The 24,445-nt window shown below is 46.2% G+C and overlaps 1 protein-coding gene across 1 annotated transcript; it reads right to left on the bottom strand.

The window, feature by feature from the left end:
- Positions 1-19,234: 19,234 nt before the first annotated feature.
- EMB2739 (embryo defective 2739) lies at positions 19,235-23,173 on the bottom strand. The gene is made up of 2 exons (XM_086505959.1): positions 19,360-23,173; positions 19,235-19,271 (listed from the first exon to the last, which is right to left on the bottom strand). The coding sequence occupies exon 1, from the start codon at positions 22,798-22,800 to the stop codon at positions 19,453-19,455; it is 3,348 nt and encodes a 1,115-aa protein (XP_086362085.1). The 5' UTR covers positions 22,801-23,173; the 3' UTR covers positions 19,235-19,271; positions 19,360-19,452.
- Positions 23,174-24,445: the final 1,272 nt, after the last annotated feature.

The following is a 24,445-nucleotide window of genomic DNA, read 5'->3' as shown; positions in this document are numbered from 1 at the left end:
TATACTTGAGACATGCTGAAACCACAACACGTGTAAATATGAGAAATCATAGTTACCAAGATGTAACTAGAACGCCCGTGGAAGATTTTGATTCTGCAACACAAAGTGGATCAACAGACCATCCGTGGATGGGCAAAAAGAAAGAAATCTGGATGTGCGGAGCATCGGAGTGTAGTGACTTTGGGAGAAATGAGAATTCCTTAGAGAGGGTCTTAGAAGATGATTCTTACATAAGAGAACCTTTTCCGGAAGAGGCGTTAGAACCGCTAGAGTGGACTCAGATATTGGCTACTTTGGATGTCTCTGTTAATGACACCACACCAACAAAATTTTGCAATGAGAATAGGTATGACATAGTCCCCTACTACATGCTAAGGGTTATGTGTGAGACAGATGAAGAATCTGAGTATGATGAACTCAAAGTCAAGACAAATGACTCTATGGGTGATCCTCCTTGTGATTCATATAATGAAGGGTCAGATAGGCAAGAAGTGAATACCTCAACGATGTCTACAATATCATTGGGTGGTATTGCTACACTTGCTACAACGGAGTGAGGTATGAAAGCTATCCAAAGTGCTAGATGCAAATCACCACCACATGATGCATCTCTCACCACTGGAACCTCAGACGACAAGGAGTCCAGGCCAAAGATTTCTCAAGTCACTCAAGAGAACACAAGCAATCTAGTACCAAAGAAGATCAACTTTTTGCTAAGTGCACAAGACGGAGTCAAGATGAATTTTATGGCAGAAATTGATACAAATTCCACGACTAATGTCATGTCATATGGCATGTGGTTACTTCGTGGTAAGCCAAAGCTTTATGATATTCAATTAAAGGTAAATCTCTCACCCGAAGTAGATGTTATAAGTATGGGGACTGCAAAAGCTACTCTCCAACTACACTCACAGAATGTCAAAGAAAAATTCTTGGTGGTAGATTCTCGACAAATGGGAACACACTTGATTTTGTCCAAGCCATGGGCACAAGTCTTTGAAAACGAGCCTGAATCTCCAACAATGGTCATCACGACAAGCTATCAAGTGGCAACAGAGGTCAAGCCTACAACAGTTCAAAGATTCTTGGCTATTGAAAAAGGCAAAGCTAAAGTAAGCCCACACTCTCTAGCCCAGCCAATGCAAGTGCAAGACAAAGCCTCTACATCAAAAGCCAAACCATCAACAAAACAATGGAAACCCAAGCAAAAAGTCTATCAACCGAAGTTTCCATCGCCCGAAAGTCTCAAAAGGAAGTCAAAACAGGTCAACCAAGTGCTAGTATCCAAGGCACAGATTAAAGTTAATGATCCAATTTGGATACAATCATAGGAACAGTCTCAACAAGCACTTGTAACAGGATGGATCACATCAAACGAGTCAATTATTGCACAAGGCTACAAGAAAGGAAATTCAGATGTTTGGGTCAACAAGCCCAAGATAACAGCCTGGCGATATCCATCCCATGACAACCACTCACTCAGAAATCAACAAAACCGTCAACGTCAATCACATAACTCAACCAAGAGAAAGGATAGATACAAAAAGCAAAAGAGAAGGTCTTCCACTGGACAAGCCATACGACAAGTCTGGGTAATGAAATCAGAATTCTACCAAACTACCCAACAAAGTCAAGTGAAGATCACCTCCAAGCAAGTCCAAAGATTCATTCCAGTTGAGTTACTCGAAGCACAAGGATTCTATGAGGGTAACTTTCAAATCTGGTTACCTAAGGTAGTAGCTTATCAAGGAATCACCCAGGAAAAGCAAGAAACATCAAGAAATCGAGAGCAGTCACCCGCTACACCCAAGAGTACTACAGCCTATAGATGGATCCCTCGTCAATTACTACAAGAGCAAGGCTTTTACAAAAGCAACAACCATATTTGGAAATTAAAGACAAGGTACCATCAAGTCAAAGAAGAAACAAGGCAAGTGGCAAAGGAGATCACACGAGGCCGAAGAACAATGTGGGTTCCAAAATCCACGATTGAGGCTCAACAACAAGAAAGATACACAACTCATTTATAGCCTCTTAACAACCAAAAGAAAGCAACGGTAAATGCGGAGGTCACATTTTTGAAGAACACTATCTGGAAGAAGAAGACTTCATCAACCATTGCTTCAACATCAATACCTGTCTCATCAAGAGACCACAATTTGCTACCAAGGAATGAAGAGCAGATATATGCCAATGTATTGGACAACATGGAATCTCAAACAGAAACTAACGAGAAAGGCCTAAACATCAAGAGCATATGGAATTGGATTTCAGGCCGTGATTAGGTAAGTCCAAGTCGCCATTAAACTTACATGGCATAAGAGTCTAGAGTCGGGCAGCTAAGCCACTAAATGAGCAAAGTGTCAGACCCAAGCTTCAAGTTAATATTTTTCTGTGGTCTATGAGTCTAGCTAATAGGTATAAGCTCAAGGTGGAGAGTTGAGCATACATAAAGTCATGTCGCTCATGTTGGAAGAGGTGAGCATAAGAGTCAAAGTCCATATAATATATAAGGTGGAGAAGACGGAGTAGTCCAAAAAAAAAAAAAAACACTCACGCACTTGACACAGTGAGGAAGAGTGGAGAAACCTCGACAACGAAAACCCTTCTTGTGAGTAGTGAAAGCTTCTGAAGCACTCATGCTATATGTTTTGCTCGCTACACTAACTCCATGAAGAACCCATCAATACTCTTCTCTCGCACCGCATCTTGTTTAACATGCATAACTCTGTGCAAGCATATAGATGTCCCATCATTGGACATATGCATTAGGCACTCTTTTTTATTCCACCCATGCACTTACACAAACAAATGACGATGACCAAGCGGAAACAGGTTTTATAAGCCTTTGCTCAACAGCAATGACTCTGACTTCAAGCTACTAATACTTATCCATGTATATCAAGTCCATACTAGTAGCCATATGTACTTTAACTCAGCATAACTCTATAACATCAGAACCTAAGTACATATAGCCTCGCATTTAATTATGACTAAAGACATTTTTTCCCACTGGGTTTTTTCCTTTAGTCTTATCCAGGTATCCAAGACCTTCATTTTGTATATACGCTACATTTTACTTTTACTCTTTTTATAACAGCAAAAACAAGAAGAACCACGATATCCCCAAACTACTAATTGCAAATCTACTGACAAGTCAAAAGGGAGAGGCCAAAAAATAGCTTGACAAAGCTTCAAGTCAACTTACAGGTACGACTTCCAGATAACAACCACAGGAAAAGCATACTAGAGCTACAATGACAACGACCTGCTGCACCAACAAGTCGATACAACCTCATGCAATTCAAAATACAACAACCAATCGGAGGGGGAGAGTTCCAGGCTTCAGATACACTACAGGTACAACTTCAAGGCAGCTTTAATATCACGCAAAGCAACCAACTACAGAAGAGGCTGCCACAACAACTTCAACCAACACCAAGACATCAAGAACTCGTCAAGGCTAGCAACGACATAGGGTCTTGTCAGGGATGACAAGAATTCGGAGGGGGAGAGTGTTGAAAGGACGCCCTTTCAACAACGTTTCCATAAAGATTCCATTAAGATTTTGTAAAGATTCCACATGAAGATGGTGATGAAGTAATGAAGATGAACATGGATGCTGCAACAAGAAGATACGAGTTCATGGATGTCACCAAATATCCCGTTATTATTATTTTGAGCCATTACGATCACTTTTGTAATGTTTACAGGAACCTCATATTTTAAGTCGACACTTGTATTTTGGCCGCAGATGCTTGTACAATGAGAAAAGCCAACTCAGTTTCTTGTAATTAAGCTCTGTAGAAGCCTAGGGACAATTCAGGTCATTTGGCCGGACATTAAGTTTGAAGGCTTTGTATATAAGCTGAAACCTAAGGCTTTGTAAAGGACACATTACGTCATCTCAATTAATATACAGTCGTGGGTTCTGCAGCACACAATAGTGAGCTTCACACACACACACACCATCGCGCACACTAATCAAATTCCAGATATGAGAGTAGGAGCGTGTTAGCATCGAGGAGCTCTCCGCGTCGACGCAAGCAATGTAAGCCGAGGACCACATCGTGAGCCCGCCTGCTACGAGCTATATTTGGTCGTAAGTACCTCAAACGACATCCGTTCTGAATGATCAAGTAGTCGTTAGAATCAAAGCGAGAAGCTCTTCGTGTTGATGTCTTTGTAGATCAGTTCCGGACACTTTGAAAATTGTTGTTTTGAGTTTATCGCGATAGGGATTAGAGGTCTTACAGTTATGGTTTTCATGGTTTAGGTGTTTGGCCATATAGGATATGTCCTTGTGAGTCTTGCCCTCGGATTTCGAGTCATTCCGATATGATTTGAGATTGTTTCGATCTTGTAGTGTTTCGTAGGATGCGTTGTTTGTTTCTTTGCTTTATGGTAGTGTTGTGGTAGGATTAGTGACTGTAGAGTGTTGTTCGTGTCTAGCTCAGGGTTGACAACCCAGAGATTGCCTCCATGCCCTAGTCGGGTCAGCTACGTCCTCGGATTGACAGTTTGTTGGTCTATGTTCTCGTTGTGCTCCATCGTCCGTCGCGGCGTACCCGCTAACATTGGCGCCGTTGCCGGGGACGAAGCGCCTAAACTAGCGTAAACCGCATCACTCGTGTTTGATAGTATAGTGTTTCTCTAGAGTTTTCTAGAGTGTTGTCACCATTTGCCTTCTTAGTGGGAAGTCAGAGAGCGGATCTTTTGACTGAGGGATAGCCAGGGAGACTGCGTCTCGCCGAGGTGGTCCACCATGAGGTTGAGATATGGTTATATTATTTTATTGTGTGTTTAGATTAGGTTTTATGGTTTGTGTGTTTGGTTGTGACTTATGGTTGTGAAGAACTTCAAAGAGAAAAAAAAAACGCAAAGAAAAACGCAAAAGGTAAGCAGGAGGCTGTTTGCTTGCCAGAAAGCAAAAACAACCATTCAACCATCCAAAGTAGGACTTTAGGTAGTGTAGGACATCTGATGTTGATCTAGAGCAATTTTGACATGAAACGTGCTTGAAAACAAAGAAGGCGGAATTGTGCTGATTATGGTAAAAGTGCTCTAAAATGGTCGTTTGAAAGCCGATTTGAGTGCTTGTTTTTGCATTGGAGTCCTTAAGGTAGGGGGAAAACACGGATTTGGTCCAATCCATTAAAAATAAATAAATTAATTAATTAAAAACTCTTAAAAAACCAAAAAACAAAAATCTGAAACCAAATCTGCAACTTTTTTAAAAAAAAAAGTTTGAGCTCAAGACCTTGTTTTGCATATGCTCTAGAGCTTGTATGTGAAATTTCAAAGCATTTGCATCAGTGCTTGTGCATCTAAGTGGGAATTTGCTTTTTCTGAGTGTAAGGAAGTGAACTGTGAAATTCTTGAATCCAAAGGAAAAGAAGTCCAAATTGAATGAAACTTTGGGGATAGGCTTCTAAGGGCATTGGGAACCAAACTGTCCAAAAACAGAGGAAAAAATCACTTCCCAGTGGCTCTCTGCTTAGTCTCTCGCGATAGACTATTGAATTGGAGATAGACTCACAATCAGGCAAAACCCCTCATACCACAGGTAAAACACATCAAACAAGGCTGCTCCCAAAAATTGAGTGTACTTGGACACCTGCTTGACCACTAAACCTCAAGTATGGTGTTTAGAGTTTAAGTTCAGAGACACAGTGGTAAAAAGACCTTGACCAAATTTCCAAACCTTGTGAAACTTGGCATACATGATCTATAGAGGATAGGGAACACATCTGTGAAGAGAAAATTTGAAAAAAGTGTCATTTTAGCATACTTGGTGAGTCTATCGCGATAGACTAAGAACCCAGTGATAGAAACTGAATTTTTCAAAAACCTGTATTGCATAGCTTGGAAAGGTGCTATCAAGGACACATAAAAATTTTGAAGTCAGTTGGACATCAGAAAGTGGGTCTAAGACCATTTGAGAGGATTCAGCTTGTAGAAAACACCAGATCTGGTCTAACTGACAAAGTAAAAGTCCAAACCACTTGAAAATTGGTAGGAGGACTAAGGAGAGATGTTAGAACACAGTGGTATAGTCAAAGTTCAAGTTTGACCTATAAAAGGGGTACTTGTTGAGTCTATCGCGATAGACTCAAAGCAGAGCCAAAGAAATTGAAATTTTCAAAACCCTCTGGAGCATAGCTTGTTTAGCCTCTCAAGAGGTTACACACAAAATTTGGTGGATTTTGGACATTGGGAAGTCATCCTAAGTCGATTTTCTAGTGATCAGATAGACTCAGAATTCTAGAGTTGGAGTTAAGAGACCTAAGAAAAAGTCCAAACAAGTGAAAATTGGTGAGAAAAACAAGTCCAAAACAGACCAACAGTTTGTTGGTCTGTGTTCTCACTGTGCTCCATCGTCCGTCGCGGCGTACCCGCTAACAGGTGTAGACATGATTGAATGAATGTTGTCTACTTCTAGGGTCAGTTCCGCTCTTTTTACTTGAGTGGTCTTACACACTATGGATTCATCTTCGTTATCTCCCAAGTAAGAGGGTAATGTTTTCAAGGTCAGTGGTTTCGACATTCTTGAAGCTTCAGATCCGCAATCTCCATACAAGGATTGTACATCCACGTCCGTATCAGGAGGTAGGTTGTCCAACCAAAATTCCTCTATATGAGCTGACTTTAGAGTTAGACTCCCATCATTGATCTCTCCAACTTTTTCCCAGAAGTGTCCTGGCCAGTCTTCCTCTTCGAATGGAATTCCGTTTAAGACATCTTCGCTGTCCGACACTACAAGTTCTGGTTCTTTTGTTTCAAGGTGGGGTTCTACCATCGCTTCGGATTTTTGTTTAATTTCTCTTACCACAAGCTCTTCAGGTTTTACGATACTTTTGAGCTTGGATTTTTGTTTTTCTAGCATCTCTTGCGTGATTTTTACCAAATTTTGATAAGCTTCAAGCTTAGCTGCTTCCATATCTGGAGAGGGATAATTTTTCCATTTGTTTTTCATGTTTTTGTATGCTTGAAGTCTTGCTTGGTAGGCTTCCAAAGCTGCATTAATAGGCTCAAAAATTTTATCAATCAAAATTGATCCTCAAGATTTCACGGTTGTTTCTTTAATTTCACTTTCAGGTTCTTTCACCTTTTCTTGGAATAGCTTTTTTGCTTCTCCTCGATTTCAGCCCGTTGTTTTTGTTTTCTCAATTCATACCTTTTGCTTCTGCTTCTTTTGGTCTTTTGAGAGGCAGCTTTTGTGTTCTCTGAATCATCAAAGGAGTTATGTTTCTTTTTCTTAGTTTGAACTCTAGTGATTACCTTGACTGGAACAATCAGTTCACTCTCAAATGAGCTACTAGGTATCACTTGAACTACATTTACTACTGTTTTTCCTTTGTTTAAAGGATTTTTGGGACAATCTTCTGGGAAGTGTCCTCCCTTTTTGCAACATTGTATGTAATAAGCTTCAATTGGCTTGAGGTTCTTCTCAGACTCTGGGCATTCATTTTTCCAATGATCATCTGCACCACAATTATGACAGTTTCCCATTCTTGGCTTAATCATGGGTCTTACCATAGGAGGTCTAACACCTTGATTAGCTACATAATACATTAGTGCGAGCTCCGGTGGAGCATAAGTCATAGGTTCTTCCATTGGTGATGGATGTGAATTATACCAATCTCCGTCTACCATTACTGTAGATGGATTAGGCTCAACATAGGGTGTAACAGGCACTAGTGCTTGTTCATCTATGACTCATTCTGAACGCATGTACTTTACATGCACTGCATTATGTCATGGATATGGAGGTTGTTGACCCAACACAGGTTGAGGTCTTTCTATACCCATCGGTGGTCTTTGAGCTTGGGCCATATTAGGCTCATATTTGTATATGGGTTGTCCACGTGGACTCATGGGCACGTACTGAATATTCCCATCATACTTTGGTCGGAAGTAGCACTCGTTGGTCTCATGGTTGGTCCATTTACCCTCTATTGCACACCATTTTTGTGACCTAATTGGTTGTCCTTGTTAGGGTATCCCTTGTCCTGCTCCCCTCATAAATGCTTTTTGCATGGATTCTTTAGATTCATTAGAGTCGAGCTTAGGACATGTTCTTTTTATGTGACCCTTAATGTGACAATGAAAACAACGACCTTCCTTAGAATAAGTGCTTTGCTCCTTCGACGTGATGTATCCTCCTAAAATTCCTTGTGCTATCTTTTCATTTGGAGTGAGCTTAGGTTTAGCAATTGTGTTAGCTTTACCCTTAGGTTCATTTGGAGAATTCTTTTCTGAGAGACTATTGGAAGATTGGTTAGAAGAGTTATCGTTCTTACCATTCTTACCGCTCTTACTATTCTGAGGGTTCTGAGAAGTCTGAGAGGTACTTATGGAAGTCTTGTTTTCCTTGGGCTTTCCCTTGTTGTGCTTTATCTCCTGTGCGAGAGCAATCACAACCGCCTTGTTGAGATCGATTGGATCGAGCACCTTGATATCATACTTGATATACTCGTCCAATCCATAAAGGAATGCCTCCTTGCGCTCCGCATCCGATTTGCGTAATTGAGTGCCGAGCTGCAAAAACACGATTAGAGAAAGACATAACTGGCATACCATTTTGCTTGAGACCACGCCAATCGTCCTTCAATCGTGCGAGATACTGAGGTGGCATAAACCGCACCTTGAGCTTGTCTTGGAAATCGGCCCAATTGAAGGAAAGGGGCGTGAATTCGTCGGCTTCCTCTAGGTGCACGGCTAACTGTGCCTCTTGCCATGCGTGGTACCAATTGATGGCACCACCAGCAAGGTACATAGCTGCCGTCAAAACCTTACTATTTCCTGTCTTCTTAGTTGTCGCAAAATAAACATTAAATTGATGCAACCAAGAACGAATAACCGTAGCATCCATCTTCCTATCATACTTACTGAACTGGATCTTCTCTATCACTGGGTTGTTGGAATCCGAATCTCAGCTTGCGCCACTTGATGAACTACCAACGTCTTTGGCTGGCTCAAACTTCGAGGCGAGAACATGTCGGACCAAATCTTGCATGCGTTGTTCACTCTGTGCCGCACGCTCTTCCTGTCTTTCTTCAGCCGCCAAACAATTCGCTTCTTGTTGTGCGATCATGTCCAGCATTGTCTTGACCAAAGCCTCCATAGGATTTGGTACAATCCGTGGCGTAGATGGGAAAGGGGGAGGGTCGGCAAAACCTCCTGGTAGGGAAAACTCTTCTTCGCCACTCCCATGCTCACCACCTCCATGCGAAGTATCCATTCCGCTTCGAGTGATGACCATACACTGTGATCTTGGTTCTTAAGTTCTCGAGGGTCTTGGGAGCTTGCGGGTCTTGGGTTCTTGCGGGTCTTGAGTTCTTGAGGTTCTTGAGGTTCTTCTTTTTCTTGCAATCTGTGTTAGAGAAGGATCTTCTCTTCACCGGAGTTCTGCTCTTTTCCGCGGGCGCACCCCTTAGCGGCCTTGCACTCACACCAAGGTTGCTTTTTCCCACCTCATGTCGATTGGCCGGCCGCTAAGTACACATTCCACTCTCAATGAGTGAAAAGAGGCACAAGGGGAGGCTGGACAAGACCTTTCTTGGGTTTCCTGTCACTCTTCAAAAACACGATTAGGAATTGACACGCCCATGAGGTCTTGAGTTACGTGCGACCGCAACAAGCAAAAAAAATTATGTGGTTCTTGTGGTTCTTTCCTTGAGTGATACAGAACACTGCCAAAGCTCTGATGCCAATGTAAGGTGCAACGGAAGTGAACCTGGAACTATGCTCAAGATGAGTGCTCCGAACTGCTCAAGGTTCCTTTTACTTAGAGAAGGGAGAGCCTTCCGTTCTTTAATAAGAGAGTGCAATTGATCACAAACAAAGTGGATGAACACTGTGAATGAAGATACTAAGACTAAGAGATAGAGAAAGAAGAATACGACACCAGAATGTTGTCAAACCCTCCTGCGAAGGCCCCACTCTCTATGGCGAGAGCGGTCTACTTATGATTGCACAAATCTCTACAATGCTTGGACTTGCCGATGATGTCGACAACGATGAGGACGACAACGAGACGGGCTGAAATCTGAGAATGCTAATGGCTGAAATCTGCAAATCTTTATCTGCTGAATTCTGACTCTATGTCGGTAACGATGTCGATGACGACGACGCGACGACGACGCAGACGCTGAATTCTGCGTTTTCTGGGCTAAAACTATGAACTTTGCGGAATCTGACCGTGCGTCGAGGATCTGCTGAAGGTGAGATCTGCAAGGTTCGGGACTTCTTCTGCGGTATCTCACTGCTGAAAACTGAAAACGCTGATGCTTGGGAAACTTCAAACTTGCTGAAAAGAAAAGTTGCTCAGCTCGCTACTGCTCTCACACACACACACACCCCTGGGCTGCCACCCCCCCCTCTCGTTGCCCTCGCGCTACCCCCCCTCCCGCCTGCCCTCGCGCGCGGCAGCCCCCGCCCCCGCCCCCGCCCCCGCCTTCCTCTTTCCCGAAGTCTCCCTGCAATTGGCTCTGGCGGCATTGTTCTTTGGACAGTGCTTGACGTGCTCCGTTGCAGAGGTTTTTTCTCCGTCCGCTTCTTCGCCACAGCAATAGACACAGATGGAGGCTCCAGCTCCGCCACAGAGGGACTCGTCCGAAGCCCCCTCGCCCGACCCCGCTAAGCCCACCATTCGACTTGCTCTTTCACCGACAGAGCAAGCGAGCCTTGCCACAGAGGTAGAGCGCTTGCAGGCGACTTGTGTCATCTGCAAGATTCTCGGCACCCGACCTAGCAGAGGAGAGCTGCGTGACCTTCTCCAGGTCCGCGCCTTGTCGCAGAGGTGGGCAAGATCTTCGACGTACAGATACTCGGACGAGGTTACTATCAGATCGAGTTTGAGACCTCTGAGATGGCGTCCAAGGTCATCGCCATGAGTCCATTGACCATCCGAGCACCACGAGCCCACTTTCGACAGTGGAGACATGGTTTCAACCCTACTTCGGATGTTCTAGTAGAGGAGGCAGACATCCCCATCTCCGTTTGCTTTCCGGGTTTGCGGAGGGAGTACTTACCACTTTTGTCCAGGATAGGCTCAACCATTGGGACTGTCCTGGAGACACCTCGCACGGCAACCTCAGTAGCTACCAAGGAGGCTGGCATTCCCTCAATTGGCGTTTTGGTCAGAGACACTCACACGCTCCCAAAGGTCATTCTTCTGCCTCGAGTGAGTGGGGGTTGGTTTAGACAAAGTGTGGAGTATTCGGGCCTCCCGAACCAGTGCTTCATTTGTCAACAGATGGGCCATCTTGCGAAGGCCTGTCCACGGAGGAGGCCTCGACCGACACCACAGACTCAGCCCCAGCCTGCAAGGGCTGGCCAACAGCCACAAACAGAGATAGTGCACACATGTAGAGCCACCCTCTGAGCCTGGGGCTCCAACGGAGGAGGGATGGTAGCAGGCCCGTGGTCGACGACGGCAGGGGCCACAGCGACAACCTGGCACTCAGAGTGGTCCTCGGGCGCCTACCCAGCAACAGTGGGTTCCCACGGGGAACCGGTTCGGTCCTCTTGAGTAGGATGAGGTTCCTGCTCCAGCCCCCACCCCAGCCTCACCCTCGACAGCCCCCCCCCCCCCCCCCCAGAGTTCCCCGCCTCCTGCTCCCGCCGCCTCTTCCCCCCGCCCCTCTACCTCTATCGCCCCCCCCCCCCCCCCCCCCCCCCCTCTTCTCCACTGCTCCCCCCTGCTCCTTCTCCCCCCCCCTATTGCTCCAGTTCCACAGTCGAGGGGGCAGGGCCCTCTCCGGCTACTAGAAGATCTTTTGGTAGCGCCTTTGCCACGAGTCGCTTGGCGAGAGAGGGACAACCTTTCTTGCGACCCCCTATACAAGTACATATATCTCCCCTTGCAGCTATCCCTCGTGGTCTAACGAGCATCTACATCCGGCGCCGACGGGACTTCTTCGACTACGACTTTACTCGTTTTCTCGGCGACCCGTCAGCAGACCATGAGGCAGCCTGCTCCAGGGTCCATGTTCTGTTCCTTGCAGCTAGGGGGACAGAGGCCTTGGACTCTGCAGTTGGCTTCTCTTTTCCCCTTTGCAGCAAGGACCAGACTGAGTGGACTCTCAACTCAATGTTGGGATGGTTGCACACACAGGTCCTAGAGTTCTCTCACCACATGGGAGAACTAGGAGTTACAGACATGCTTCAGACTTTGTGGCCATTGGCCAAGTTTGCGGTGACACCTCCATATATAGCAAGATGTAGACACATTGTGGTTTACTTCTTTGCCGACACACAGTGCTTGCCATGCTATGTACACATTCATGAGGACTCCTCGACAGAGGAGGTTGCTTTGCGTACGGCTCGCTTTGCTTGGGCTTGGGCTAGGCACTCGTTGCAGTCACGTCTATCTAGAGGACGCTCGGATGCGGATTACTCCCCATCCAAGCTAGCCTCGAAGATAGCCCGTTTAGCTGCTGCGGCAACATCTGTTCTCTCTCGCTCCCCATGAGAATCGTCTCATGGAATGTGCAGGGACTTGGTGGGCCCCAGTTTCAGCGTCAGCGGGGCTGACTACGTCAGGAGCTTCAGCACTGCCTTGTGGGAGGAGAGATTGATCTCCTTATGCTTCAGGAGCACCATCTGTGTGAGAGCCCCATTAGACGTGGTCAGCTCTTGCGTGGACGATATGATACTTTTTGGTCAGCTGCTTTTGGACCTGGAGCCTGGAGGCATCCAGGGTGGGGTATGTATGACTATTGCGGACTCTTTGCAGTAGGCCATTGTGGGCAGAGGGATTATTGTGCCAGGCAGGGCTCACTGGATTACTATGCAGGTTCAGGGTTTCCTTGTGGGCTTCCTGAGCATCTATACGCCCAATGTGGCGAGTGCTCGAGCAGAGTTTTGGTCACACATAGTTGAGTCTCTGACGCAGGCAGAACACTGGTGCATAGGAGTGGACTTCAACATGTTGGAGGACCCTTCTGACAGGATTGGTGGTAGCCATACTACTGTGCATGGGGTTGAGCTGGCAGCTTGGGAGAGGTATGACTCTGAGGGTCTCGGATGTTTGGCAGCACTCTAGTTTTGTGAGGCCCCCAGACAGCCTTGCCTTCTCTCGTTCGGACCGCAGTGTGGGAGGAGTGAATCTATCGCGGATAGATCGCTTCTACACTAGTGACCATTTCAGTGACTTGGGAGGGACAGTTGGCATTCTGGCAAGCACTTCCTTCTCGGACCATGCACCAGTGATCCTCACAGTGGCAGACAGGCAGAGGAGAGGGAGCACGATGCTTCGCATCCCAAAGAAGGTCTTGTTGGACTCTGCACTCAGAGAGCGAGTAGAGGCTCTCTGGACAGAGAGCTTGGACAGGCAGGATTCTCCTGCTGACAGAGTGGCCTCGGGACTAGCTCAGATTAGCCGTTTCTTTCTCCAGGAGTCTTTGGCTCGCGGGGTTGCAGCGAGAGAGGAGCAGCGTCTCAGACGGGGCATTGCTTCGTTACAGAGGATGCAGGAGCAACATCCAGACAGTCCTTGGTTGGAGGAGCAGCTACATCAGGCTCGACAAGAGCTTGTTAGCACAGAGGAGAGGCGACACGAGTTTGCTTTCCACCGACCGGCATCTCAGTGGACACAAGTGGGCGACAGAGTGACTGGTGCTTTCTTTGAGGCAGTGGGACCTCGGCATTCACATGCCAAGGTCAGTCGTTGCGTAGGCCCAACAGGTCAGCTGCTTTTGAGCCCGAGGATATGCGTGCAGTTGCTACTGACTTTTACCGTGAGTTACTGTCTGCAAAGCCTCAGTCAGAGCGTCAGGATGCATACAAGGAGCAGGTTTGGGCACAGATGCCTTGTCTTGTGACTGAGGAGATGCGTCAGAGGCTCGAGCTGCCACTTCAGCTTGAGGAGCTGCACACGGCTCTTAGGGCCCTCCCCTGTGGTAGCTGTCCAAGTGAGGATGGGTTGACTCCCAGTTTTTTCTTGGAGTACTGGGACTTGCTTGGCCCAGATCTCTGTAGTGCTTTTCAGTACATTTTGCACACAGGAGTGATGCCTGACAGCATGAGTGAGGGCTTGATCTACCTCATTCCCAAGGAGGGTGGCTCCTTGGATGAGATTCAACAGTGGCGCCCCATCACCATCCTCAACTCAGCCTACAAAATTCTTGCCAAGGCTCTGAGTTTGAGGATTCAGCCACTTCTAGAGAGCCTTATACATGGGACTCATACAGGTTTTGTCAAGGAACGCAATAACCTTGACAACATCTTTACTTTTTGGGAGGCTTTTGCCCTAGCACGGCTCCGTGATGAGGACCTAGTGATTCTTCTTCTCGATTTTGAGAAGGCATACGACAGAGTTGACTGGGAATTTCTAGAGGGCACTCTACACAGGGTGGGCTTCTCAGATGCTTGGATCAGAGGGGTGTCAGCTTTGTACAAGCAGACTCACAGTCAAGTACTTTTGGCAGGAGGTAGAGGTGATCGCTTCATGCTCACACGTTCAGTCAGACACGGCTGTCCTCTCGCCCCCTTCCTCTTTCTGTTCTATGCGGAGGCGATGAGCAGGTTTTTGGTGTCGTAGTAAGTTGGTCTACGGGACTTAGCACTCCCTATTCGGGGAGATGAGCTTCTGGACGTTGAGTTCGCCGACGACTCAGCCTTGTACTTAGATGGCCAGGAGGCCAACCTTCACAGGTGTGAGCAGGCTCTGGAGACCTTCTGTTGTGCATCGGGCGCACTGATCAACTGGAGAAAGACAGTGGCTTTCTCGGTTGGTAGTGCTCCTATGCCCGATTGGATGCCAGGAGAGGGTTTTAGGTGGATTCCCCCAGGGACTGCAGTTCGGTACTTGGGCTGTCAGGTTGGTTTGGACTTGTCTCCCGAGCAGCAAATTGCTCCCCTCCTCCTGTCTATCAGAAGGAAGTTGTTACACTGGAGCTCAGCACGACTTTCTTTGGCTGGCAGAGTAGTAGTGGCCAACTAGATGTTGTTGGCGACTATGTGGTACATCACTTCTTGCTGGATCTTCTCGAGTTCTTGTATCAGCCAGGTAGAGAGGCTGATCAGGAACTTCCTTTGGTCAGGACGTGACACTCAAATAGCCCGAGCCAAAGTGGCTTGGCGGGTCATCACTCTTCCTTGTTCACAGGGAGGGCTTGGGATCATTGACCCAGCACAGTAGAGGAGAGCCCTTCTTGGGAAGTTCACAGTCAGAGGACTTCTTCCAGGTGAGGAGCCCTGGAAGGAGTTCTTGCAACAGCGGCTTCGTGCTAGGGTGCCTCAGGCTGAAGGCCCCTGGCGACCTTCGACCAGATGGATCTTCACAGAGATGCGCAGAGTTGGTTTGAGCAGGAGATTGGAGGACCGCTTCGCTGTGAGTTTGCTTCGATCTTGGGAGCTCTTGCGGCGAGGCCTGGAGCAGAGACAGCCTACTTGCACGGAGGAGCGCACTCAGAGAGGCCACTTGGTTGGTAGTCGGCCTCATGTTTCCTGGGGTCCTATGGCAGCGGGTCCAGCGCGCTCTTTAGGTGATTGGTTAGAGTTCACAGGCTTGTCAGAGGAGGTGCAGGATTTCCAACTACAGGGCATGAGAGGGGTGCAGAGCATGTGCCAGGACATCTCAGAGGCAGTTCTAGCTGAGTGGCTCACGCCTCTCGAGCCAGTAGCACCAAGGTGGATGGGAGCCTTCACACAACTGGAGGTTCTCATCTCAGTCAGGGCCTGCTTAGAGACTGTTCCATCCCTTTTCTTCGAGCTTCAGAGTGGGGGACACTTACAGCGAGTTGCAGTAGAGGCCCCGCAGGTGGCAGAGTGCTGTTTTTAGAGGATCCGAGTAGTGGGCATCTGTGGGAGGACTTGTGTCATCAATCCTGACCCAGCAGCTCTTGAGATAAGACATTGGAGGCTGTGGGCTTGGGAGTGCTGTCCACTGGCACGAGTACAGTGGGATCCTCGTGAGTGGCTCTGAAGGGATCCTTTCTCTTCTGCACACCACCCAGGTGTCCCATACTTTCAGTACACTGTTCGACTGAGACGTCATATACTAGCAGCACACACAGAGGCCCGCCCCGCTGCAACACCTCATTGGCAGGAGGAGGGTCTCACAACTGAGTTCTTGGCAGCCTTCTGGGAGAGGTTGTGGGACTCCAGACAGCCGAGGCGAGTCACCTTGTTTCAGTGGCTGGTCGCACACAGAGCTACAGCAGTTGGGAGCTGGCTCGTGCATAGTGGTCTCTCGGCCGTATGTGCAGCTTGTGACCATCTTGTGGAGAGTCAGCGTCATTGCATTGTCTTTGGGACTGTCCTTCGGCACAACAGGTGTGGCTTCGAGTTCTTCGACTGATGCCTGCTCTCTCCACGGTTCGACAGTACACTTGGTGAGCAGCGTCTTGGTCCACCATCATGGGCCCAGCACTTCAGTTGAGCTATCTTCCACCAGCAGGATAATAGTGATGCAGGAGGGCCGACCTACACTCCAGCCTGCCACAGAGCTTACTCCACAGGAGTGGTGCAGTGAGAGAGAGGAGTGTTGGGAGCTCATCAGTGGCCTAACCCTCTGGTTCATGTGGCGGGCCCGTTGCTTCCGCATCTTTGAGGCTCGCCCTGTGCCACCAGCAGAGACTATTCGCGACTTTTGGCTAGAGCTGATCCACACTCTCACAGGACAGCTCGAGGGACTACAGGGCAGCTCCGACCGCATGCGGGAGCATAGAGAGGCTTTCCTTCGACTCTGGCATCTTGGGCCTTTCTACACCATGGTCCAGGGTGTACTCCGATGGCACTACCGACCACCTGTGTGGATTTTCCCTCCCCCCATCTCTTGATTTAGCCCCATTGTACATGTGCTGGTTTTTTCATTGGGAGAGTCTCCCACCATGGTTGTTGTAGCCTTCTCTTGAAGAGGTGGTTGTAGCCCTATGGGCAGTTTCAGTAACTAATAGAAGGATCTTTTTCTCGGGAAAAAAAAACGCGGATGCTTCCAACTGTTCCGTCGTGAAGGATCTGCAAAACGGTATGCTGATCCAAAGACGCTAGGGATGAAAATGTGTCTTGCTGCAAAAACGATGTGAATCTGCTCGTGCAAACCACTAACGCTAGGGCTGATCTGTCCTTTGCTGTCGCCAAGCTGATGCAGATGCAAAAACGCTGGCTGATCTGGGTTCTTGATGGAAAACGCTAGCCTTGCTGCAGATGTTGCAAATCGCTAGGCATCCAATGCTGATGGGAGGTCTTGTTGAGAAGTTGCCTGTTGAACAAATTGTTCCTGCTGCCTCTTTTGCCAGAAAGGGCTAGCGCTAGGTTTCTATATATACAAACTTAGTAAATTTGCCCTACCTAGTTCCCAACAAAAGTCACTTAAAAATAATAAGTGAAAATTGTCAAAAATAGGGAAAATAGGTCTATGCAGTGTAAAAATGCTCCTGATGGGTTCTGATGGGAATCTGATGATCCATGCTGTGTGCAACCAGAGGATATGCATCTACTCTAAGTGTCTGGACATGCACGGTCTGCGAACAGACTCGCAAAGGTGCCAGATCACTTCCTATTGTAGACTGAATTGACTTGATTGAACCCTGGTCATGCTGTAGCTTGTCCACGGACACATAGGGTTGGATGTGTCACGTGACATAGAGACACTCCCAAAGATGGAGTACAGATTTCTTTTCACTAGATATGGGACAGCCAGAGGAGCAGCCATCACTACAGATCTCAGCCCACACTCATTCGACCACCTCATCGACCGAGCACTAGAGCTACGGAAATCAAGATGGCCACGATTGAGGAGAGGGGCTACACAACATCGACGGAGACTACAGCAGAAGATTCAAGCCATACTCTCTCGACATCCAGAGTGCAGATGAGGATGGATTCAAGTAGTAGTAGTATTTTTGTTCTAGTCTTTTTGTACCCAGACATGGTATCAGATTCACAATTTTGTAACAGTTTGTCTCATGGTCATTTTGGCCTTTTTAAGACGTTAATATAACATTTCATTTCATTTCATTTCTCACATCAAGGTTTAACGGATACTTGAGAGTGACCAGTGGCATTTTGGGTGGAGTATTGTGGGTAGCACTTTGTATGTTTAAATTCTATAATCTGTACACAAAGTTCATTTTTTCATTAAAAAAAAAAGCCGTTTCCTGACCATTTCAACCTGGATCGAAACTCCAAAAACTAAGGTGTTTTCATTTTCGTTTCCACTATTCCTTGCAATCCCTCACTAGATGCCCCATCTCATGAAATCTAAGGCACTGAATCGGTCTACCCATAACCACAATCCTCTAACACCCCTTTTCACTCAAAAAGTGAGTGTCTCGAAATTCCATGGAACGGGTGGTAGCCACCTTAACAAATGGCACACACCCATAATAGATGGCACATGTGTCTGAGTTTGTACTGAATAAATAAATGGAGTGCCAAAAATAGAAACCATTTGCCTCAACATGTCTGGAATCAAAACTATGCAGGGAGATCGAAAATCATGACAGGATACTTCCGAACCTGACATCTACCCAAAAGGATGATGTCCTCCACTGAACCTTCATCCGAAGTAGCTAGATAGCACGTAAGCCGCTATCAGATTTTAACCCGAGCGTAGGAACATTTGACTAGGCGGGCGATGATGCCTCTCTGAGAGAGAGCATCCACACGATCACCAATCTTCTGCTCTAGATCCTCTGAGATGAAGAATGATTGTGCCATACACTCCAGAGGGTAGCCGACCTAAAAGACAAACTTTAACCAAACCTTAAGCCCACTTACCCGTCCCCATTGTACCCCACAAAACCCAAAAGAGGCGGCAGAAAGCTATGTGAGTGTATGTGTAAGTGTGCATAAGGCGCACACACAAATATATAATTTTATCGCATGCACATGCAAAGACGCACACACAAAAAAGAGAGAACACATACAATATGTACTTCTTCATAGCATTGAAGGACTATTTTGTGATAATATGCAATTGTAGCAAAGGGGCCCCTTCTTATGCTACAACAAAAGGAAAACTAATTCAGAAACAGCACAATCTTTTAATTTGTGAGATGTGCATCAATCAAAAGCCGGACACATTGCGAATCCTGGATGTAGGGAACAAGAGTGAACAATCATGTTCCTAGCTCCAACTATAGCAATTCTGTCTCAAGCTGTTCAGGGTCCGTCCCTGTGTATTTTGAAATAAATTTTAAGTCGAAGTGAAAAAGGAAAAGACAAACTTGAGAGATAGCCAGCATTGTTCCAGACTAGATACTTGCAATAAGGGTAAAGGTTTGGACATTCAAGCTGGTGTTATTTGAGATCGCTACCTGCAAATAGTCAATGTAGTACATATATTAAGTACGCTTCTAAAACTGAGCGACTTAAAAGTATATTTACACTAAAAATGCTTTACACCTGGACTAGCCAGTACCACCCTCTGCAATGAAGATCATTTGTCAAGATGATGCAGATTTACCCCTGGAAAATACTGATTATACAAATCCAACATCACTTCAGTGCTGAGGTGACAGATGCATTAGTTGCAGGCTCGGAATTCAGATTCTCTGCTAATTTGAGAAGAGTATTCCTAATCTGTCTTAATTCCACTTGTGTCTGTTCAGTATAAGGATTAGTGCACGCAAGCGAATTATCCAAGAATCTCATGTATGTTGATAAAGCAGAACACATTGAGTTGTCCATGAGAGGGAGAGGAAGATGCTGCAGAGAGTTTTTTGGATGCCTGACCTTATCTTTTAAACTCTTTGTTACGCAACCTGTCAAACACTCAAGAAATCTTGAAGAATCGATCGATGTCCAGGCTGCTAGTACTGCAGCGACCAATTTATTAAAATCTTGAGGTAGAAAGAGCATGGTGGACACCAGATGTGTGGTCGGGTGGTTCATTTTCAACAAAGAGAGAAGACCAGATAATGCCTCGCCGTGCTGTTCTGGCAAAAGAAAGAGTGCACAAGACTCTAAAAACTCCGAAAGAGAAGGGGAAGTAGGGTTTTGCCACTCAGCAATAAGCAACCTCCAAAGATATTGCTGCTCAAAACAGTCCCACAGCAAAGAGCTTTTTACAATAGTATGTACACGGCCAAGTGATGCCCCAAACACTGATGTTTCTTTAAGGCTCAGCTTCACCTCTAACTTTGACATTTCCACTGGATCCACAGTGGACACCAGCAATTTAATAACTTGTTCATTCCCTTCAGACAATTCTGGGAGGTAATTGAAGACAAAAGGCAGAATAGAATGGAGTCTAGGAATGCTCCATGCAAGGCATGTCTCCAGATCCTTGACAAACAAAGGCTGAAGTTCATTTTCAGTCAAAGTCCTTGCATGCTTGCCATTCACAGATACCGGCTGCTCACCATTGTTTTTAAGTCCCCTCAGAAACTCTTTATAAGCCATGAAAGATGCTGTAACAGAAGAATGTGCCTGAGCAGGGCCTACTAGTTTCAAAGCCTTTTGGTCTCCATCCAAGTTCTGGTCTGCAATGTCAATTAATCCTTGATGCCAAGAAAGAGCAGACAGTGTTGACACTTTTCTCCTTTTGCCAGGTAGTGTATCCAGCTTCTTCACATGTTTTTGAGGGGATTGAATAGCACCTTCAGCCTTCAAATCCAAGATAGCTGAGGTGTTGGATGGAGCAATATCCTCTGCCAGCCTGCAAGAATAGCACAGAAGACGAGCACCAACTGCATAACCTTCCGCATGCCATGATAAGAGCATCTGCAGGAGTCGTGGGTGAGTAGAATGTGTATACATGCACAAAACCACAGAAGTTACTGACATTATCTCATCCGTCTCAAAGGAGTCTAGAGAATGTCCATGTAACGGTGCAAAGAAGCCAAACTTACTTCCTCTTATGATGCTAGAAACTCTTTTTGCCAATACCTCATAGTTTTCTGCACCACACGTTGGCAATTCCTTGAGACTGCTTTGGGCATCTATTGCTTCCAAATCAGAAAGATGGAACAATAGGAACTTCTCAAATACAACAAAAGCCTCATCATGCAATCCTTGCAGGGCTTTGGATAGATCATCCAAGGTCACCACATCGATGCATCTTGTTTTGTGGGAAACAAGATCAATGTCACCAATAGACTCCCCGACTGCCATTTCTAGCCCTTTCACCTTCTCATGACCTCTGCAAGAGCCTGCATCTTCCACATCAATGTTTCGTTTCTTCCCAATAAGGCTGCCCATAGCATCATCTTGGGAGTCCTTGTTCCCTTGGCCCACCACTCCTAACACGGTTTCCCTGCCTTCAATGCTCTCACCCCCAACAACAACATTTGCATCTGCAACATTAGGTCCTTTTATCTTTTTTGAGACTGTTACTTGTGCACCAAGTACAGACTGTAGACCTAATTTGGACATGTCTTTGGGAGAAATTTCCCCCTTGGCCTCATTGAGAACTTCATGGCAATAGATTGAAAAGTATTCCTTGAGCTTCTTTCTAAGTGAAAGAGCTAAATGCGGACTAGAGAACAAAGGCTTTAAAGATTGCACTACCCCTTTCTCAATGAGGATGTCCACCGATGCTGTTACACCACACAAAATCAGGTCTTTCCTTTGTGGATCATAATATTCCATACATGAGAACAAAAACTCTAACAAAGATTGAGTTATGTCGGTGTACTTTGGTATGGAGTACACCATAAGAAGCAAAGCAGGCTCAACGTTCATTAGGCCGTCTGTGTTTCTCATAAAGAAAAGCCAATCATAAAATAGTGCCAGCTTTGCGTTGGCCTCTACATGCTGACTTTTGCAACACTTGAGAAGCCATCCAAGGATTGCCCACCTTGGAACAATATCAGATTGGAGAATCTGGTTTGTTGGGTGATAGACACAGCAAATATAGCGAATAAGATCGCAAACCAACGTCTCGCTCCCTGATGAGGTTAAGAAGTGTTGAGCAAACCAAGCCTGATACCGTTGCTGCGATCCCATTCGAACATGTGTGAGCATAAACCTGATTTGTGCTTCCATCTCTGGGGTTAAGCGAGAAGTCAAATAACGTGCTGGTGTGCGCACCACATATAGTTGAGCAATATCTGCAAACCCAACTGCATTAAAGGCAGCAGGGTTTGAGAGAAGATCTCTCCATACCGACTCGAATTCTGGGATGCAAGCCACATCTTGAAGCAGACGCACAAGATCCCGTCCTATCACAAGACAGTCCTGGAAGTGATCCCGTAGTATTTTCACACAAAAGGTCACCTCATCCTGCCTCAACTCACTGACAATGGGGCTCTTTGACATGAAGTGATCAGGTAACAGCCGAAGAAATGTGAAGAGCGCCCCTGTTATTAGTGCAGAACGTTCGACAAGCCAGGACCAATTGCTGCGTAGGACATCCAGCATCTGACCTGCAAGCCAGATGTTCCAATGGCTAATGTCCCCACCAACAATGCGCCGCAGCAAACAAATGCACAAGGTGTCCACTTCTGCAGCAGTCAAGCTGATAAGTTGTCTGACTAGCCAGAAAAGCTGCTGACGAGGCTGGTCTAGCAGCTTCAGATAAGATTCCTGAACAAGGCGAGAGATAATAGATACAAATCCAGCATATCCATCTCTTGTGACTGCTAAAAGGTGCATGATGTACAACTGCTGTGATTGTGGCTGTGTCAATATGCCATACAATAGTGCTTGGTTCAACTGAACAAGGCCCGCTTCCGAATGGGAATGCAGTTGATAAGGCGGCTTCAACTGCATCTGCAGATTTTTGAAGGACTCAAACAAGTTACTCTCCAGCTCATCCTTTGCATCAAAGGGGCCTTTCCGCAGAAGGATGCTTTCAGTTCCTGTCAATTGTGCATGCTTAAAGTTGGGCGTCATCACAACCATCACATGTATATGTATGCCACCAAGTCTGCTATACTAAAGAGCTATCTGATCTTCCTGTCATTTCGATACATCCTATCCTGGCTTTAATGAAACTGGAAAATGCATAATTCGCTACAGCAGAGCAGTGCCATCTCTCCCCTCTGTTTCAGGCATGATTCCATTCGTTGGTAAACATGAAGGCCCATGACACCAGGCCTCACCTTGGCCCTCTTTTGCCTCCATTCTCTCTCTCTCTCTCTCTCTCTCTCTCTCTCTCTCTCTCTCTCTCTCTCATACCTTCAGACGAAACCCTAAGCTGCAGGTGCAAGTGCGCAGAAGCTCGCTCTGCAATCTTTTACCTTCAACAACTTCCTACACGTTAAGTGGAACATTGATACGTCAAATGTTGGTCAGTTTTCCTGGTTCTTTATTATGTGGAATCTTTAGAGATTCTTTAGCATTTCTTCCTTGCTCTGCGATCTGCACTAAAAGTTTGATGCTACACAATCTAGAATCGATCTCATGTGGATGGAACACGATTACATCGTTCTGTTGTACGGCACTCCACCACCATCAGCTTGTTGAGCTATACACGATGCCTACAATATATATAAAAAAAGCACCACGGTGTGCTCCCTAGCCCCTACCACTCATGTTCCCCTCACATCTCCTTGACTGTAGCACGCAGTGGCATACTAGGGTCGCCCTCCAATGCAGGCAGCTCGAGGAATGCTTCCATGAGTCTTCTTGCATGCTCGTCCGCCTCTCTTTCTCTGCTGGGTCACTGCCTCGGGCATGCATGGTTTTGCTTCCCCACTTCTTACCCTTTATTTTCCCCACAGGATATACACCTCAAATCCGGCTTAATAAAATGGGTTTCAAAATCATGGGTGACATACTCCTTTTGATTGAATCGTGATAAACAAATGTGAATCAAAAGACTAGTGTGCCATATTTGTCAAATGGTTTAGTTGCAATAATAGATTGCAATAAGAGACATACGTGCAATTCAATTTTATTGAGCGGGAATGAAAGACACATCAAGAAAAAATATAGAACATGCTTTATGGTACGCAAACAGTCAACTTTGATAGAAAAAGGAACTGCATGTCTCATATTCGCTCGTTCTCCTGCACTACAATCGATAAACATATCAATCATGGATACAACAATGAGAACTATAGCAACATATGTTAATAGGTTACTCACCGGGTTGGTTCTCTTTTTTGGCAAAGGGGTTCGTTCCATCTTCAAAGCGTATGTTGTAAAGTTCTCTATCGACGTTAGTGTGGCCTTGTTCCCTTGCATATCCAAGCTCCAATGTGTCTTTGTCTATGGGAGCTCCTGTGCGTCAGCTTCGGGTAGTAGTACTAAAAAAACTCCTTTCGATATGGGCATGCTCTTCACCTCCCAACCTCACTCTATATAGCCCTTGGCTTAGAGACACCTGAACTGCATGCACAACATCTAGCAAGGTTTTTCCGTAAAGACTTTTTCAACCCTGGCCCTTAGGACCCTTGCCCTAACACTATTAGCATGCTCTACACCTCCCAACCTCTCTCTACATAGCCCTTGGCCTATAGACCCTTGAATTGTGGGGATCAAGGATCCCGTGCAATGAGGGCAAGAGAGGAAATGGAGAAGGGGGGAAGGGGATGAAGTAGAA

The sequence above is a fragment of the Adiantum capillus-veneris genome, chromosome 29 (genome assembly GCF_014529385.1).
Source record: "Adiantum capillus-veneris isolate H3 chromosome 29, ASM1452938v2, whole genome shotgun sequence".
NCBI classification, from domain to species: Eukaryota; Viridiplantae; Streptophyta; class Polypodiopsida; order Polypodiales; family Pteridaceae; genus Adiantum; species Adiantum capillus-veneris.
Note: the sequence above shows the minus strand (reverse complement) of the source record. Positions and strands in the feature narration are given on the sequence as shown.

What these genes read in the sequence shown, in the direction of transcription:
- EMB2739 (XM_086505959.1), bottom strand. Translation starts at nt 22,800, where the DNA reads ATGGTTGTGATGACGCCCAACTTTAAGCATGCACAATTGACAGGAACT.